General features: G+C 34.7%; 1 protein-coding gene across 18 annotated transcripts in view; it reads right to left on the bottom strand.

Annotated features, from left to right (window-relative positions):
• Positions 1–18,610, bottom strand: part of VPS13B (vacuolar protein sorting 13 homolog B) — an 861,798-nt gene that overhangs the window by 419,768 nt on the left and 423,420 nt on the right. For all 18 annotated transcript variants that reach the window (XM_054657406.2, XM_063816458.1, XM_024345440.3 and 15 more), the window contains one exon: positions 16,981–17,215. In XM_054657406.2, coding sequence (XP_054513381.1) covers positions 16,981–17,215 — 235 coding nt within the window. The remainder of the gene's footprint in view (positions 1–16,980; positions 17,216–18,610) is intronic.

Raw genomic sequence — 18,610 nt, 5'->3', positions numbered from 1 at the left:
TACAGTATTCAGTACAGTTCCATTCTGTACAGGTTTGTAGCCTAAGAGCAATATGTTATACCACAGATGGGCTATAGCCTAAATGTAGAGTAGGCTATGTTATCTAGTTTTGTATATGTATATTCTATGATGTTTGCACAAGAAAATTGCATAATGATGCATTTCTCAGAACATATTGTTAAGTGACTCATGACTGTACATGAACCAAAAACTGACAGAATTTAAATGCTAAAATAGACAACTAAAAAATAACACTTGAAGATTTCAATACCCTGCTCTCCATAATTGATAGAATAATTAGACAGAAACTCAATAAGGTGATAGAAGAAATGAACAGGATTATCAACCAACTCAACGTAACTGGCATATATATTAATAGAATGCTGCAGCCAAGAATTGCAGAATACACATTCAAGTGCCTACGCAACAATCTCCCAAACAGACCATATGCTAGACGTTAAAAAAAGTCTTAATAAATTTAAAAGAATGACCATCATACAAAGTATATTATCTGACCACAATGGACTTAAATGTTAGACCTAAGACCATAAAAACCCTAGAAGAAAACCTAGGCAATACCATTCAGGACATGGGCATGGGCATGGGCAAGGACTTCATGACTAAAACACCAAAAGCAATGGCAACAAAAGACAAAATTGACAAATGGGATCTAATTAAACTAAAGAGCTTCTGCACTGCAAAAGAAACTACCATCAGAGTGAACAGGCAACCTACAAAATGGGAGAAAATTTTTGCAATCTACTCATCTGACAAAGGGCTAATATCCAGAATCTACAATGAACTCAAACAAATTTACAAGAAAAAAACAAACAACCCCATCAACAAGTGGGTGAAGGATATGAACAGACACTTCTCAAAAGAAGACATTTATGCAGCCAAAAGACACATGAAAACATGCTCATCATCACTGGCCATCAGAGAAGTGCAAATCAAAACCACAATGAGATACCATCTCACACCAGTTAGAATGGCAATCATTAAAAAGTCAGGAAACAACAGGTGCTGGAGAGGATGTGGAGAAATAGGAACACTTTTACACTGTTGGTGGGACTGTAAACTAGTTCAACCATTGTGGAAGTCAGTGTGGCGATTCCTCAGGGATCTAGAACTAGAAATACCATTTGACCCAGCCATCCCATTACTGGGTATATACCCAAAGGATTATAAATCATGCTGCTATAAAGACACAGGCACATGTATGTTTATAGCGGCACTATTCGCAATAGCAAAGACTTGGAACCAACCGAAATGTCCAACAACGATAGACTGGATTAAGAAAATGTGGCACATATACACCATGGAATACTATGCAGCCATAAAAAATGATGAGTTCATGTCCTTTGTAGGGACATGGATGAAGCTGGAAACCATCATTCTCAGCAAACTGTCACAAGGACAAAAAACCAAACACCGCATGTTCTCACTCATAGGTGGGAATTGAACAATGAGAACACATGGACACAGGAAGGGGAACATCACACACCAGGGCCTGTTGTGGGGTTGGGGGGAGGGGGGAGGGATAGCATTGGGAGATATAACTAATGTTAAATGACCAGTTAATGGGTGCAGCACACCAACATGGCACATGTATACATATGTAACAAACTTGCACGTTGTGCACATGTACCCTAAAACTTAAAGTATATATATATAAAAAAGAAATCAGCAACAAAAAGAAATCTATGAAATTGTAAAATATTTGGAAGTTAAACAACATATTTCTAAATAACCCAGGGCCCAAAGAAGAAATCATAAGGAAAATAACAGAACACTTTAAAGAAAATAAAAAATGTAAACATATCACAATTTCTGGGATGCAGCTTCAGTAGTGGTTAAAAAGATATTTATAGCATTAAATGCCCACATCATACAGGAATAAATTTCTCAAATCAATAATCTAAGTTTTAGCGTTAAGATGAGAAATAATAAGACAAAACTAAACACAAAGCTATTAAAAAAAGAAAATAGTAAAGATTGGAGCTGAAATCAATGAAATGAAAAAGAAAAATGATAGAAAAAATCAACGAAATTAAAAATTATTTCTAACAGATTATCAAACTGACAATCCTTTAGCTTAACCCAGAAAAAAGGGATAAGTCACAATTACCAGAATGAGGAATGAGAGAATATCACTATTAACTCACCAAAAATAAAAGAGATTAAAAGGGAATGTTAAGAACAGCTTTATGCCAACAAATTAGATAACTCAAGATGAATACATAACTGTCTAGAAAGATACAAATTACCGGCTGGGCGCAGTGTCTCATGCCTGTAATCCCAGCACTTAGGGAGGCCAAAGCGGGCGGACCATCTGTAGTCAGGAGTTCAAGACCAGCCTGGTCAATAAGGTGAAACCCCAACTCTACTAAAAATAAAAATGTTAGCTGGGCATGTTGGTGGGCGCCTGTGATGGTGGCTACTCAGGAGGCTGAGGCGGGAGAACGGCTTGAACCTGGGAGGCAGAGATTGCAGTGAGCTGAAATCACACCACTGCACTCCAGCCTGGGCGACAGAGCGAGATTCTGTCTCAAAAGAAAAAAAAAAAAAAAAGAAAGATACAACTTACCATAACTGACTAAAGAAGGAAGAAAATCTGTATAGACCTATAACAAAGAAATTAAATTATTAATTTAAAAACTTTCCATCAAAAAAGTTCTACCAATTCCACATGGCTTCACTGGTAAACTGTATCAAACGTTTAAGGAAAGAATGTCAATCCCTAATACACACTTACAAAAACAGGACAGAATGAAAGACTTCCCAACTCATTCTTTGAGGCTAGCATTAACTTGATATGAAAAGCAGACAAAGTCACTACAAGAAATCTACAGACTAAAACCCCTCAATAAGCATGGATACAGAAATCCTTTAAAAATTTAGCAAATCATATCCAGCACCATATAAAGAGGATAATACCCTATGACCAAATGGGATACATTTGAGAAATACTAGGTTCACATGATTATTAATTATACATAAGAATTATATAGAATTGTTTAATACACAATAGTAACAGCATAAAGTATAGAAACCACATGATGTCAATATATTCAAAAAACTATTTCATAAAATCAACAAGCAATTCATGATTTTTTAAAAGGTTTCAATAAAATGGCTGGTGCGGTGGCTCACACCTGTAATCCCAGCACTTGAGGAGGCCAAGGTGGGCAGATCACTTGAGGTCAGGAGTTTAAAACAAACCTGGCCAAGATGGTGAAACCCTGTCTCTACTAAAATTACAAAAATTAGCTGGGCATAGTGGTGCACGCCTGTAATCCCAGCTACTCAGGAGGCTGAGGCACGAGAATCACTTGAACCCAGGAGGCAGAGGTTGCAGTGAGCCGAGATTGTGCCACTACACTCCAGTCTGGGAGATAGAGTGAGACTCTGCCTCAAAAAAATAAATAAATTCAAGGTCTCAATAAACTAGGAATAAAATGGATCATTCTCAAAATGATGATGGGCATCTCTGAAAAACCCACAGCTATGCTAACCCTAACAAATCGATCACAAGAATGTAGAACAGTATAACCACTTAGAAAGTGATTTGGGAGTTTCTTGAACTGTTCAACATAAATTTACCATTCAACCCAAAAATTCCACTCTAAAGACTCTATCAATGATCAGTTACAACATTTGTCCATACAAATACATGTACCTAAATGTACATAACAGCATTATTCACTGTAGGCAAAAAGTAGAAGTACATATCAACTGGTGAATTGATAAAATGTAGCATAATCATACAATGGAATGCTCCTCAGCAATAAAAAGGAACACTACTGATACATGCTACATCATGGAAGAACACCAAAATGTTACACTAAGTGAAAGAAGCCAGATGCAAAAGACTATATATTGTATGATTCCAGTGTATTAAAATGTCCAGAAAAGGCAAATTTATAGGGACAGAAAGCAGATCAGGGTTGCCTAGGGCTGTAGGTAGGAGCAGGGATCAATTACAAATGGACACAAGAAAACTTTTGGGATAATGGAAATGTTCTAAAACTGTATTATGATGATGGTTATACATCTTAATAAATTTAATGTTACATTATATAAATTATACTTCAGTAAGAGCTGGCTGTTTAAGTGTGTGAAACCTCCCCAACCCTTCCTCTCTTCCTCCTGCTCCAGCCATGTGAAGTGCTGGCTCTCCCTTTGTCTTCTGCCATAATTGTAAGCTTCCTGAGGCCTCCCCAGAAGCCAAGCAGATGCCACCACGCTTCCTGTACAGCCTGCAGAACTGTGAGCAAATTAAACCTCTTTTCTTTATAAATTACCCAGTCTCAGGTATTTCTTTATAGCAATGCAAGAACAAACTAATACAAGACCTAATGCAAAACACAAAACTATAAAACTCCTAAAAGATAACCGGAGGAAATCTAGATAACCCTGACTTTTTGATGACTTTTTACACCTAACATCAAATGCTTGATCCATTAAAGAAAGAACTGATAAGCTGGACTTTACTAAAATTAAAAATTTCTGCAAACAAAAACACTCAAGAGAACAAAAAGAAAAGCAAAACTGGGAGAAAATATCTGACAAAACATCTGATAGGGGACTGTTATCCAAAATATACAAAGAAAACTCAACAACTTAAAAAGCCTATTTTTAAAAATGGGCCAAAGACCTTAACAGACCCCTCAACCAAAGACATACAGATGGCAAATAAGCATATGAAAAGATGCTTCACAGAACATGTCATCAGGAAACTAAATTTAAACAGCATTCACATACCACTACATACCTATCAGAATGGCCAAAATTCAGAACACCAAATGCTAGTGAGTATGTGGAACAACAGGGATTCCCACTCATTGTTGGTGGGAATGCAAAATTGTATGGCCACTTTGAAGACAGTTTGGTGGTATATTACCGAACTAAACATTTTTACCATACGATCTGGCAATCATGCATGTACCTTAGTATTTATCGAAAGAAGCCAAAAACATAGGTTCACACAAAAACCTGCAGATGGAGGTATATAGCGGCTTTATTTAAAATTGCCAACACTTGGAAGCAACCAAGATGCCTATTTACACATGAATGGATAAACTGTAATACATCCAGACAATTAAATATTAGCACAACAGAAATGAGCTATCAGCCAGGTGCAGCTGCTCACACCTGTAATCCCAGTGTTTTAGGAGGCCAAGGTGGGAGGATCACCTAAGACCAGGAGTTAGAGACCACCCTTTGCAACATAGCAAGACCCTGTCTCTACAAAAATTTAAAAACAAAAAAATTTAGCCAGGTGAGGTGGCAAATAGTCCTCCTCAGGAGGATTACTTGAGAACAGGAGTTTGAGGCTGCAGTGAGCTATGATTGTGCCACTACACTCTAGCCTGGGTGACAGAATGAGACCCTGTCTCAAAAAAATAAAAGCTATCAAGCCATAGAAAGACATGGAAGAAGCAAAAATGCATATTACTATGTCAAAGAATCCCATATGAAAAAGTTATATACTGTTTGATGCCAATTATATGACATTCTTAAAAAGGCAAAGCTATGGAGACAGGGAAAATATCAGTGTTTGCAAGGGCTGAGAAATGAGTATGTTGAGCACAGAAGGTTTTGGGGGCAGTAAAAATATTATGCATGATACTATGATGACAGATACATGTCATTATATATTTCTCCAAGTTCACAGAATGTAAAACACCCAGAGTGAGTCCTCTAGCAAACCGCAGATTTTGGGTGACAATTACATATCCCTGTAGGTTCATCAGTTATAACAAATGTACTGAATTGGAGAGGCTGCGCAGGTTTAGGAGCAGGGGATATATGAACTATTTCTGTCTCCTCCTCTCAATTTTGCTATGAAACTCAAACTGCTTTAAAAAAATAAAGTCTAAAAATGTGATCAGGAAAAATATGACAGCATATTAGGCCTGCCATATTGGTTTGGTTTTTAAAATAAGTGTGGTGGGGAGAGGGAGGAGATTGGGAAATGCAAAATTGATAAGCAAGGAATAAATAGGGTAAGTTTCCTTTTCAGCCTTTAAAAGCTATAGAACCCTTAACTAAATAAATGATAAAGAAGGCTGAATGTGAGCTACTTAGAGAAGAATAATGTCTACAGCAATTATATTAAGTACATTTAGGTAGTGCAACAGCTTAATTTTACTAGTAATACATACACGATTGTTCCCAACAAATTTATTTAAAAACAACATCATCAAAAACAAATTGGAAGTTAGTTTCTGAGCTTCCTTTTCTCCCCAAGGAATCCTATTTGCATACACGGTTTGAGGATTAAAGTCAAACACACTAAGTGAAACTGGAAAGAAAATAATTGTAACAGTACATCACCATCTTTCAGAACAAGTGGAAATTATGATTATAAAACTATGACTTAAAAAACCTAAAATAGAACAATACATATAAACCACTAAGGTGAACAAGAACTACATAGAAAAGCAGCCCCTGTGTTTTTCATAGATGCTAAATAATTTTCACATCAGTTTCTATTAAAACTCACTAAATCCAACAACAGCAAAGTTTTAATTTATAAATGATCTCAATATTCCATTTCTGTCAAAATATTTTATAAAAGTCACAGGCAACTCATTCAAAGAAGAAAAAACAAACCTCTCTTAGGCACAGTGTAGAAATCCATCTGCTCAGAGGTGTTGGCTGGATGTAGCAAATTACATCTGCAAGGCTCACTGCAAGTGCTCCCTAATGAAACTCAAGATGTTGATTTTGACCCAAATACCCTACACAGATTGGAGCTGGCTATATTAGAGATCATCTCTCCCTTTCCACAGCAATTGAAATCAGATGACACATTTCAGCAAACAGTTCCTCATTTTGAACTTTAGAAGTCTAAGTTCAGCATAGACAGAGCCTCAAATCTACAGAGAACTTTTTGTTCATCCTATTAATCATCTATGTAATGCTTTCCCCCCCCTTTTTTTTTCATTTCGTAAAGACCAGGAATTATTTTTCAATTGTTTATGGATCTTAAGATAAGTTAGAAGGTAACTTTTTAATTTCTTAAGTTCTTCCTCCCTTAGAGTAACCAACCACTATTTACCATGAATAACTTGAAAATTTCATGTGGCCTGAAAATGTACAGTGAGCTCCCCTTTTGTGGCATGTGTTGTGCTAAATAATGGTAATACAGCAACGAACAAGAGATGTATGGCTCCTGCTCTTTTCACCCTAGTAGGGGAATCAGATACTGAAGAAAAATAGTTAAAATTAGGATAAAGTTTGTAAAAGTGATGACTGGAGTACAAAGACAGCACAGAGTTGGAGGGACCTGATAAATGAAATACCCTGAAGCCTGAAGGAGAAGAAGGAGAAAGATGCCTAGAGGACAGATTGGGAAGGATGAAGTCATGTTTGTAGCATATGCTAAGGCACTGTGATAGGACAGTGCTGTGCTTATTCCAAGAACACAGAAAGGTTACTAGGGCTGGAGTTGGGCAAAGCAAGCAGCAGGGAGTGTAGCAGAAAATACAACTGGAGAGGTGGGCAGGGCCAATTCGTATGGGGTCTTGGTCATGTTAAGGACTTTTAAATGTACCCTAAGATTGAAAGGAAGCCATGAAAAGGATTGCACGCAAAAATAACTAAATTACTCTGCATGACAAAAGGAGAGGAATTTCAAATTACTTTGGTCAAGAGATTAAAGAGGAAGAGAAAAGAGCCAAATAAGCACTGTGTTGTACAAACATGTCTAAGAGACTAACAGCCACTTTAAACACCGTTTGATACAGGGTACACCAGTACCACCTCTTCCCTATGGTAGGACATCTTCAGCAAACTCTACTTCATTCTTTAATACTTCTTTGTGAGTGGATTCTATAAGTGAATTAAAGGAAGTGAAGAGTTATAAGCCTATTACGGAGATAGAGTTCCATACAGGGTTCCAGGAACATGGCAGCAGAAGAGACCAAGGAAAGAAAATGTATCTGGGAAACAGCAAAGATTGAAAACCAGGCCATGGAATTTGGAAATCCTACATGGATGTTGAGAACCATAATGGTTTTTACCGAGCACTTACCAGACACTGTTCAAAGTAATGTATATCTCATTTAATCTTTAGTTACCCTAGGAAAAGATATCAATAGCCAGCAATACATAAGATTCAACCAAGGACTATTTATTGCACTACTCTTCCCAATAGCTTGTAAGATATCAACAAGCAAGCACCATATCTGTCTTGTTCAAATCTGTATTCTCTATGTGACTGCCACATGGTAGGTGCTCAATATGTATTTGTTGAATGAATGGGACAAATAAGGGAAATTTAGGAAAATAAAGAAATCCAAAAAAAGGCTGAAGGATTGAGTGGGATAGAGAGGACAGATGGTTGAATGAAGTATCAGCCTAGGTTTTAGGAATTAAAAGAAAAAAACAGACACCCTTAGAATGCTGTGCCAACTAACTCCCTTACCTGTAAAGTTGTAGATTATGTTTCAAGGTGTACTGGAATCAAATTTATGTCATTTTTACATTCCTCAGTATACTAAAAAAATTTTAAGGTATAAATAAAGAGGTCTCATTTATTATTCTGGTTGCATTCACAATGATAATCCTGAGTAATTTTTTAAATTATTAAATTTTGTACCATATTTTCTGCTTATAAAGTCAGATATTAACAGATGCAATATACCAAAATATTTCCATAAAAAATAAAAGGTTTGAGTATATAATCTTAGTTACATACGAATATGTTCTTTTTGGTCTATTCCATCATGAATCTAAATAATTGGTTTCAAAGAATTGCAAATTTAATAGAAATTTGGAATCCCAGAATGATAAACAAGCAATGCTAAACATAGAGAAAAATAATTTCTCAGGGGTTATGAGGACAAGTAAAAAAAAGATAAAGAAAAAAATTTTTTTTTTCTTTTTAAGACAGAGTCTTGCTCTGTCACCAGGCTGGAGTGTGGTGGCACAATCTTGGCTCACTGCAACCTCTGCCTCCCAGGTTCAAGCGATTCTCCTGCATCAGCCTCCTGAGTAGCTGGGACTACAGGCGCACGCCACCATGCCCGGCTAATTTTTTGTATTTTAGTAGAGACAGGGTTTCACCACGTTGGCTAGGATGGTCTTGATCTCCTAACCTTGTGATCTGCCCACCTTGGCCTCCTAAATGCTGGGATTACAGGAATGAGCCACCACACGTGGCAGAAAAGAAATTTTTAATTGAACATATGGTCTTCATAACCACCAGAGTCAGATGGTGGGAGTAATATTAAAATTTTAACTAAAAGTCAAAGTTGTTTTCTATAATAGAATATAGACAATGAATCATTAAGTTTCATTTTTGCTTTAGTTATCCTGACTTGGTTTCTGTTTCCTGCACCCAAAGAATATCAAGGTATATATACATTCAGGAACCATCCTTTTTCTCCTGTCATTTCTCAAATAATATTTTTAAACAAATTATTTATTAAATTAGTTCTTCATTTCCTTTTCAGTTCTCAAGCCACCATCACTGACTGTCATTAAAATCATTCTTGCCGGGCACGTTGGCTTATGCCTGTAATCCCAGCACTTTGGGAGGCCAAGAGGGGTGGATCACGAGGTCAAGAAATCAAGATCATCCTGGCCAACATGATGAAACCCCGTCTCTACTGAAAGTACAAAAATTAGCTGGGCATGGTGGCGCGAACCTACAGTCTCAGCTATTCAAGAGGCTGAGGCAGGAGAATTGCTTGAACCCAAGAGGCAGAAGTTGCAGTTAGTGAGCGTGCCACTTCACTCCAGCCTGGTGACAGTACGAGACTCCATCTCAAAGAAAAAAAAAATCATTCTTCTGAAAATACTGTGATAAAAGAAACCAGTTACCTAAAATTGTGAAACCTTATAGTTTTTAGTCCTTACCTTATTGGCTACATTTATAAATGATCTAATCATTTATACATGATCCAATCTTATGTCTTCCATAAGACTAGTGCCTCACAGTTTTTCCTCACAGTTTTCCTTACTTACCTGACCTTCTATTGGTAGCTTCCATCACAAATTATTCCTTCCTTACTCATCCCATAACATTACGTTCCCTGCCTTGTTATATGCAGATCCCACTTCATTTGTCACTCTATAAATGACTTCGGATAATCCCATCTTTTTTCATGTTTTCCCTGTGGTCATTTTGTGTCTCTAACTATGATCCCTCTTTAGAGCTCTAGATCCATATATGCAGCAGCTCATCAGATTTATTTACTTAAATGTCCCATGGATACTTCACCATATGGACCAAACTAAATTCATTCATCCCACCATGCACACCAAAAACTGGCCCTCTTTCTTTGTTCCTAACCATAATATTAACTATGTAAATAATGTATATTGACATCTAAGCTAAGAACCACGGAGTTATTCTACAGATTTTTTTCTCTCCTTCCCTATCCATAACTAATCCAGTCATTAAGTTTGGACAGTTTTTGTCAACCTTTTAAATATTTCTCTCTATTCTGTCCCAGTATCTCTTACCACTGCCCTGGTTCTGACAATCATTTCTTCTAAGCTATAATGGCTATCTGGAATATTTAACTAATCTTGACACCAGGTTTCCTACTTTATCCAATTACCCCCAATCCATCCTCTATACTTATTAAGAAACATTTACTGAACAAAAATGAGCTAAACATAAAACAATAGTATCAGAGAAGTAGAATGGAAAGGGGTGTAATAGGAGGTGGAATGGATTTAGACATCCTGTATCTGCTTGAACATAAATGATTGAAAGTTATCTACATTTTGAAACCAACAAAATGACAATGAAATGGAAAAAGCATTATAAATCAAAAAGGACTAATAAGAACAAGAGAGGAAATGACTGAAGATGAAATATATCACAAATTTTTTAAAGCTGGAATGTGTGTAAATAGCAAATGACTGAGGACCAGAGAAGGAAGCTATAAAAGAGCAGTCTAATTCATGCCATCAGTCCCAATACTCAAGAAAGATTGAAAAAGAGAATACAGGCATGACACTGAAACCAGAAGGGCTGTGTGAAAACTGGAAATGAGTAAGTAAACCTCCAAATCAGTTTTCTATCTGGGTACATGTGTAAAGACAAAGAGTAAATTACTTTTAACACGTATGCATCAAAGGCTTATATCCAAGTATTTTTATAAACACCATTTTAAATGCAGAAAAAGGGATAGATTTCTGGTTATTCATAAGAAGTTAATTTCTATAGTTTTTTAAGACCAAAAGAGAATTTAAATATCTTGAAATAATCTCTTTTCCTCAGAGTAGGTTTGGTCAATGAGAATAACCATGTGGTTAAAAAGTTGTTTCTACTTCATGTTTCAATGTTGATTATGCAGTCACTCTATATTCTCTTAGGGAGTATGAAAAATAGACTGGAAATTTCAATTTGATTCAAGCCCTCTCCATCTGGTATGTGATTTTTTTTTAAGTTCAAAATAAATTAAGTTGCCATCTCAGTTCTTGCAAAAAATAAATAAATAAATAAATAAATAAATAAAAATAAAACCAACTGAGAATATAATAGCACCTTATGCTTTAAAGATGGAGACTTCTGCAGTTCCTAAGTCATTCTTGATGTATTTGAAAAACAAGATGAAAATAAAATAATTTTTTAATATGAAAAAGACAAGCAGTAGATGTTGGCAGGAGTTTTGTAGAAATAAGAGAGATTTTAAATGAGTATTGAAGGTATAAAGAATGATGGGCACTATATATCGGTCCTTTTATAAAATCATTTGAAAAGACAGAGGATAATAGTGTCACATCATCTTTAAAAAACATAACTGAGGAATTCTATTTACAGCAACACGATAAATATGTTGAATGATCCCTCTCCTAAAAAAATAAAAATGACTATACTGTATTTTAACAATATTTATGTGACACATACTATAAAATTTATATAATGTTTTACACATATACACATGCATGCACACACACACCAAATGATATCTTCTTAAACTTATTAATGAATTTCCAAAAAGAGTAAAGATAATTAAAGCCAGGGGCTGAGGGAAGCCAGAAACACAGAGGTATGCAAAGTAAATGCCCGAGGCACTTCAAAGTTGGTTAAAATTGAGCATCCGTGTTTACCACTGAACTGAAGTCAAGTTAAGTCTGACTGAAGATAAAGCCTGAAGCTAACTCACAGTGCAGAAAATAATAAAAGATAAAGCTGGCATGCAAATGGCTAGAATATTCATGTACAGGTAAACTAGAAATAAAGTTGTCTGCTCTTCCCTTCTTTATATGATCCTCTCACAAACGCTGCCAGAAAATGAAACCTTCAATAGATGGGTGGGGGGAAAACCCACAACCACAAGGCTGCAGCTTAAATTTTTATTATCTAAGTGGCATAAAAACCTTTTATCAAGAATTTAGTTTCAAATGGTTCTGAACTCATAGTGCCACCAACATGTTGGAAGTAAATTCAAGCCTGTATAGGAGGAATCTTTCAGGCCAGGCTTCAAAACATTTCTACAGAGAAATTTCTAAGGAAAATAAGTAGCACAGAAAAGAAAAGTATAAACAAGGAATATTAGGTATAGTAGGCAAGAGTCAGCAGGAATTAGGCAATCACATAAGTTAAAAGTTTCATGCAGAAAGAGATAAAAGGAAGCCTTGAAAATATTAACAAAGAGTTTTAAATAGAATCAAGATAAAAAGAATATCCTATGTAAAATTTTAAATTCAATAAAAGTGCTATTCAATAAGTGCTATGAAGTTCAAAAACAGGAAAACTAATTTGTGGTTTTAGATGTTAAACACAATTTGCCTCCAAGAGAAGATCTTCTGAGTACTGGGAATATTCTTGATCTCTATTCAGGTACTAGTAACATGTATGGATTTATCTGACAAAAATGTATCCAGTTGTATACTTAGTGTTGTACCATTTTCTGTATGTTAGACTTTCATACAGTTGACATTGAAAAATTCAAAGAACAACTTTAACAAAATATTAGACACAATTGAAAAGAAAATTAATGAACTAGATTAAAGAAATTAACTGGAATGCAGGTCAGCAAATCAAAGAGAAAAAATATCAAAGAGTGAAGAAGCAACATGGAAAATACAGTAAAAAATCAAAAAAGTCCAACATATGTATGGAAAGAAAAAAAGTAAAGGCAATATCTGAATAGATTATGCCAGAAAACTTGCAGGACTCATAAGACTCGAATATTAAAACTTTAAAACACAAAGACTGAGAAGATCCTTAAAGAACCCAGAGGAAAAGGACAAACGACTTCCAAGGAAACATGAAATGACATTGTACCTCCTAAAAGGCCAATGAAAAGCAAGAGTCAGCACAACAGTATCTTTAATGAGCTGGGAGAAAATAACTATAAACAAGGATTTATATACCCAGAAAATATCTTTCAAAAAAAAGGGCAAAGAAACAAAATTGAGAGTTTGCTAACATCAGGCCATCACAAAAACAGCTTCTAAAGGATGTACTTTAGGCAGAAGTAAATGAACTGAGAAAGAAGGAAGGGCTAAGCTGTGAAAAGGAATGACTACTAAAGCACTAGCATATAGGTAGGCAAATGTGGCTCATGACCAAATGCAGCCAACCACCAGATTCTGTAAATAAAGTTTTATTGGAACACAGTCATACCAATGTATTGACATATTGTCTATGGCTGCCTCTGCACTATAAAGCATGGTTGGGTAGTTAAAACAGAAACCATATAGCTAATGAAATAAAATATTTACTATCTGGCACTTTGTTGAGAAAGTTTTCCAACCTCTGCCTTAGTTCTATATATGCCAAATCTAAGCAATTATATTACAAAATAATGATATCAAGTTTTAAAAATAAAAGAAAATTTATGACAATAACCTCAATCTGGAGAGAAGGATTAAAGTGTTTTAAGAACTGTGTTGTTCACATGGAGAGTAAATAGACTGATTTACTACATCATTAAATAAATTAAATATGCATCTTAATATTTCTAAAACTAAAACATACTTTGTGGAAATGGTGTTAATTTCTAATATTAAAAAAAAGAATAGTGAGAAAATAATTTCCAACATAGCACAGGAAAACTTTTTAGATTATGTTTATATTTACATATATTTATACAATTTATAATTATTAAAAAAGTATATATTACATATTATATATCATGTATTATATATATTTAGTTAATTAATTTACAGAGTCAGGGTCTTGCTCTGTTGCCTAGGCTGGAGTGCAGTGGTGCGATCATAGCTTGCTGCATCCTGGAACTCCTGGACTCCAGCAATCCTCCCACCTCAACCTCCCATGGAGCTAGGACTATAGGCTCAAGCCACCACAACCGGGTAATTTTTAAATTTTTTGTAGAGATGAAGTCTTGCCAAATGTTTATACTACAAAATTTATAATATCAATTTATATTATATAAATTTATAATATAAATATTCGTATTATAAAAATTTCATATTACAAATGTTTATATGACAAAGAAAGCCATCAAGGAAGTGAAAAGACCATGTATAGAACAGGAGAAAATACTTGCAAATCATGTGTAAGGGTATAGTATCTAGAATATAATAAAGAACTCTTACAACTCAACTGTAAGAAGTCACAAGGTCAGGAGTTCGAGACCAGCCTGGCCAATATGGTGAAATCCTGACTCTACTAAAAATACAACTAAAAAGTAGGCAAAAGATTTGAAAAGAAGAAAATATTAGGTTGGGCAGGGTGACTAATACCTATAATCCCAGTGCTTTTGGAAGCTGAGGCAGCCCAGGAGTTCGATACCAACCTGTGAAACATAGTGAAACCCCACCTCTACAAAAATTAAAAAATTAGACAGGCATGGTAGTGTGTGCCTGTAGTCCCAGCTACTCAGGAGGTGGGAGGATCAATTGAGCTCCGGCGGTCAAGGCGGCAGTGAGCCGTGATTGCACCACTGCACTTCAGCCTCAGCAAGAATGAAACCTGATCCAAAAAAATAAATAAATAAAAAGAAATAAAATATTAAAGAAGATATACAAATGGCCAACCAGCACGAAAATAAGTTCAACATTATTAGTCATTAGGGAAATGCAAACCAAAACCACAATGAGATTCCACTTCACACCACTTTTACTATTTTTATAGTAAAAATAAACACCAGTTTCATAATGTAAGCTTCAGTTTTATAAATATTAAGATGTGTATTTAGTATATTAAATGATGTAGTAAATCAATCTATTTACTCTCTGCCTGACCAACACAGTTCTTAAAAACACTTTAATTTGGCCAGGCGCAGTGGCTCACGCCTGTAATCCCAACACTTTGGGAGACCAAGGCGGGTGGATCACGAGGTCAGGAGTTTGAGACCAGCCTGGCCAATATGGTGAAACCCTGACTCTACTAAAAATACAAAAATTAGCTGGGTGTGGTGGCAAGTGCCTGTAGTCCCAGCTGCTTGGGAGGCTGAGGCAGGAGAATTGTTTGAACCTGGGAGGCGGAGGCTGCAGTGAGCCAGGATTGTGCCACTGTACTCCAGCCCAGGCGACAGAGCAAGACTCCATCTCAAAAAAAAAAAAAAAAAGAAAAAAGAAAAAAAAGAAACAAACCACTTAAAATTAATTGCTCTCTCCAGTTTAAGAGGTTATTGTCTAGGATGGCTAGAACAAAATAAAAAAAAAAAAAAGAAAAGAAAAAGAAACAAAGCGGATAATAACAAATAGTGACAAAGATGTGAAAAAATTAGAACCTTTGTACATAATGTGGTATTATAAAATGGTGCAGACAGTTTGGATGACAGTCTGGCAATTCCTGAGAAGCTCAAACATAGTTACTATACGACACAACAATTTTACTCCTTGGCATATAGCTAAAAGAAATTAAAACAAATCCACACAAAAATCCTGTAAAAGAATGTTTATACCAGGATTTCTCATAAAAGCCAAAAAGTGAAAACAACTTCAACTGTCCATCAACTGATGAATGAATCAAAAAAATTTGATATATCCATAAGATGGAATACTATTCAGCAATAAAAACAACAGACTGCTACAACATGAATCAATCTTAAAAATATTAAATGAAAGAAACCAGTCACAAAAAGACCATATACTCTAAAAACGTTCCCTTTAACCTTAAAATTCTATAATTGTATGATAATAGTATTCATGTTATTAAGGACCAAAAATGTCTCTCAGTGAAATCATGCTTTCTTTTAATGAATATAAGAAAAGTAGATTTCAATAGAAATTTCAGTATAGAGAAAAGGAGAGATAAATCAACATCAAAGTAGAGATCAAAAATTACACAGGCTATGTCTGCTTTTCAGTGACAATATGTAGAAATTTCAGTGATATCAGGATTCATACACTTACACCATAATAATATGAACAAGGTGTTGACCTGTTTAGCACTGTCAAAAATTTGAGCCTTGTTATTATAATATATATTCAGATTACTTTATGACTCAAAATCTTTCCAGGTTCACATTTTGTTTGAAATGAATATGCCAAAGTTCAAAAGGTTATGAATTCATAACTGAAAACACAGCAATATGAGAAATTACGTATATATATATTGGAGAAAGGATCATGACTCTAATCATCATATAATTACTTTGTATAAACAAATGAGAAATCTAAAAATACATTATGCTTGCTAAATAATATATTCACGCATTATTTATATATTTAAAATACATTCATTCATAAATCAAGTAGCTTAAATTAAGATCAATCTACTTATCATTCTTAGTTCAGCCTAATGATAATATCCAAAAGCAATTTTCTTCCCAAGTTAATTTTTCCTAAGTTTATATTTTAATGATTATATTATATTGCATATGATCTTTTATAGATAACATATGTGAATATATGACTAAGATTAAAAGGTATGGAAGGCAATAAATGGCATCACTTAGTTCACTTACTTTGGTCAGGAAAAATCTTTCAATGAGAAGACTGATTTGCTTATACACTGACACATTTAAAAACACCAACAAATCTAAAAATGTCCATATAAAACATTAACCATAGGAAAAAAATGTTAATATATACCTTCTTCAAGGATGGGTCGTGGGATAACAAATGGAATCTCCTGCAGAGGTTCCATATACTTGTGCCCAGCACTAATAATCTTTATTTGAGGCAAACAGAGGACAAGTGTTCCCGGCATGCTGGTTTGTCCATGGTACCAACTTCTTACTGTTCCAGGAATGTCACCAGATACAATTGTACTTGGGGAAGGCAGGCTATCATTTGGAATAAACACACAGCAAGATTGTACTTCAAGCTAGAAAGGAAAAGCAGAATTAAAATATTCGGATTAGACTAAATATGCCTTCAAACACCTAACATCTTCGCCAGAATAAACAACCAAAAAAAGTAAATGTTCCATATTTATGTCTTTATGACTTATTTTCACTAATGAATATTTTAAAAACTTGAAAAGGTATTGTTTACTCTTGTTATAAACTTGATACAAAATGCCTAGTGACAAGAGATGATCTGCCCTTCCACAGTCTTTTCCAAGACACAAGATTGAGTTAGAAAGTGTGCTGGCAAAAGAAGATCAGAAAACACTCTTTATTTTGCAGTTTATTAGAAAATTTTGTTAACGCCAGATAAGGCCTAGAACTACCTAGCATTTTATTGCTGTTACTTTTTTTAAAAAGGGCTATTTTTACGTGAATTTAGTCCTTCCATTTTTACTTTACAGACTAGAATATAAGAAAACATTGTTTAAAACATTCAATTTATAACACTAGACAACCATTAAAGAACATGTTTATATCACATACTTTCACTTTTATATACAATGATTCAAGTATACATACATGTATCAGATTTATTATACATAAATACATTGTAATAGGAAAAATCAGAAGACTTAAAAATCAGAGCATTATTTCTTGCTTTTTTCATTCTTCAAATTACCTAAATTGTAATTTCATGTATTATCTTAATGTTCTCCTATCCCCAGTAGAGTTACATTAAGTTGCCAGGACCTCAGAGGTTAAGATAAGGAGACAAAGTAAGCCCAACCCCAAAACTGAATTCATCGTGACTTCTTAATTCAGAAGCAATGTAAAGTCTATTTGTCTTAGTGGTGCTTATAAAGTAATACTGTGTATCTCATTATCAAATTGCTCCAACAGCCTACGATACTTAAGTTATTGAGAAAATACAAACTATGATTGGTTGATTTCCTACAAAATATTTCACATAAAAAGATGTTATCTGGAGGTGTGATACAAAATAATTTTTTTAATTCATACATTCTTGGATATTCAAAGAAACTATGTTAGCAAAAAGACTACATTTTTAAAAGATAATAGCAACATCTCTTCTCTTGGGCCTAATATACTATTCTGGTGAGAACATGATTATATGTAACAGGTTTGGAATTCCTTGATAGGATAAATAATTTGTCAACCTATAAATAAACAAACCTGTTTGTCTTTGCTTCACATTTTGGGGCATGGCCAAACTGATGAATTCAGTGATGAAAAATACAGGTAAAATTTTGCAAAAATAAATGCATTGGTTTATGAAGCATGAGCTCATTTTAGTTCTAAAATCTTATACTGCAGATTAGATAAAGTACATGTGTGTTAAGTAGTTTATTGATTTAAGATCATGATGTAGTTTATTCTGAAATAGAAGTCTATATTGTCTCAGGTAACTT

Source organism: Pan troglodytes, chromosome 7 (assembly GCF_028858775.2).
Source record: "Pan troglodytes isolate AG18354 chromosome 7, NHGRI_mPanTro3-v2.0_pri, whole genome shotgun sequence".
Lineage (NCBI taxonomy): Eukaryota > Metazoa > Chordata > Mammalia > Primates > Hominidae > Pan > Pan troglodytes.
This window is presented reverse-complemented; position numbering and strand designations above follow the sequence as displayed.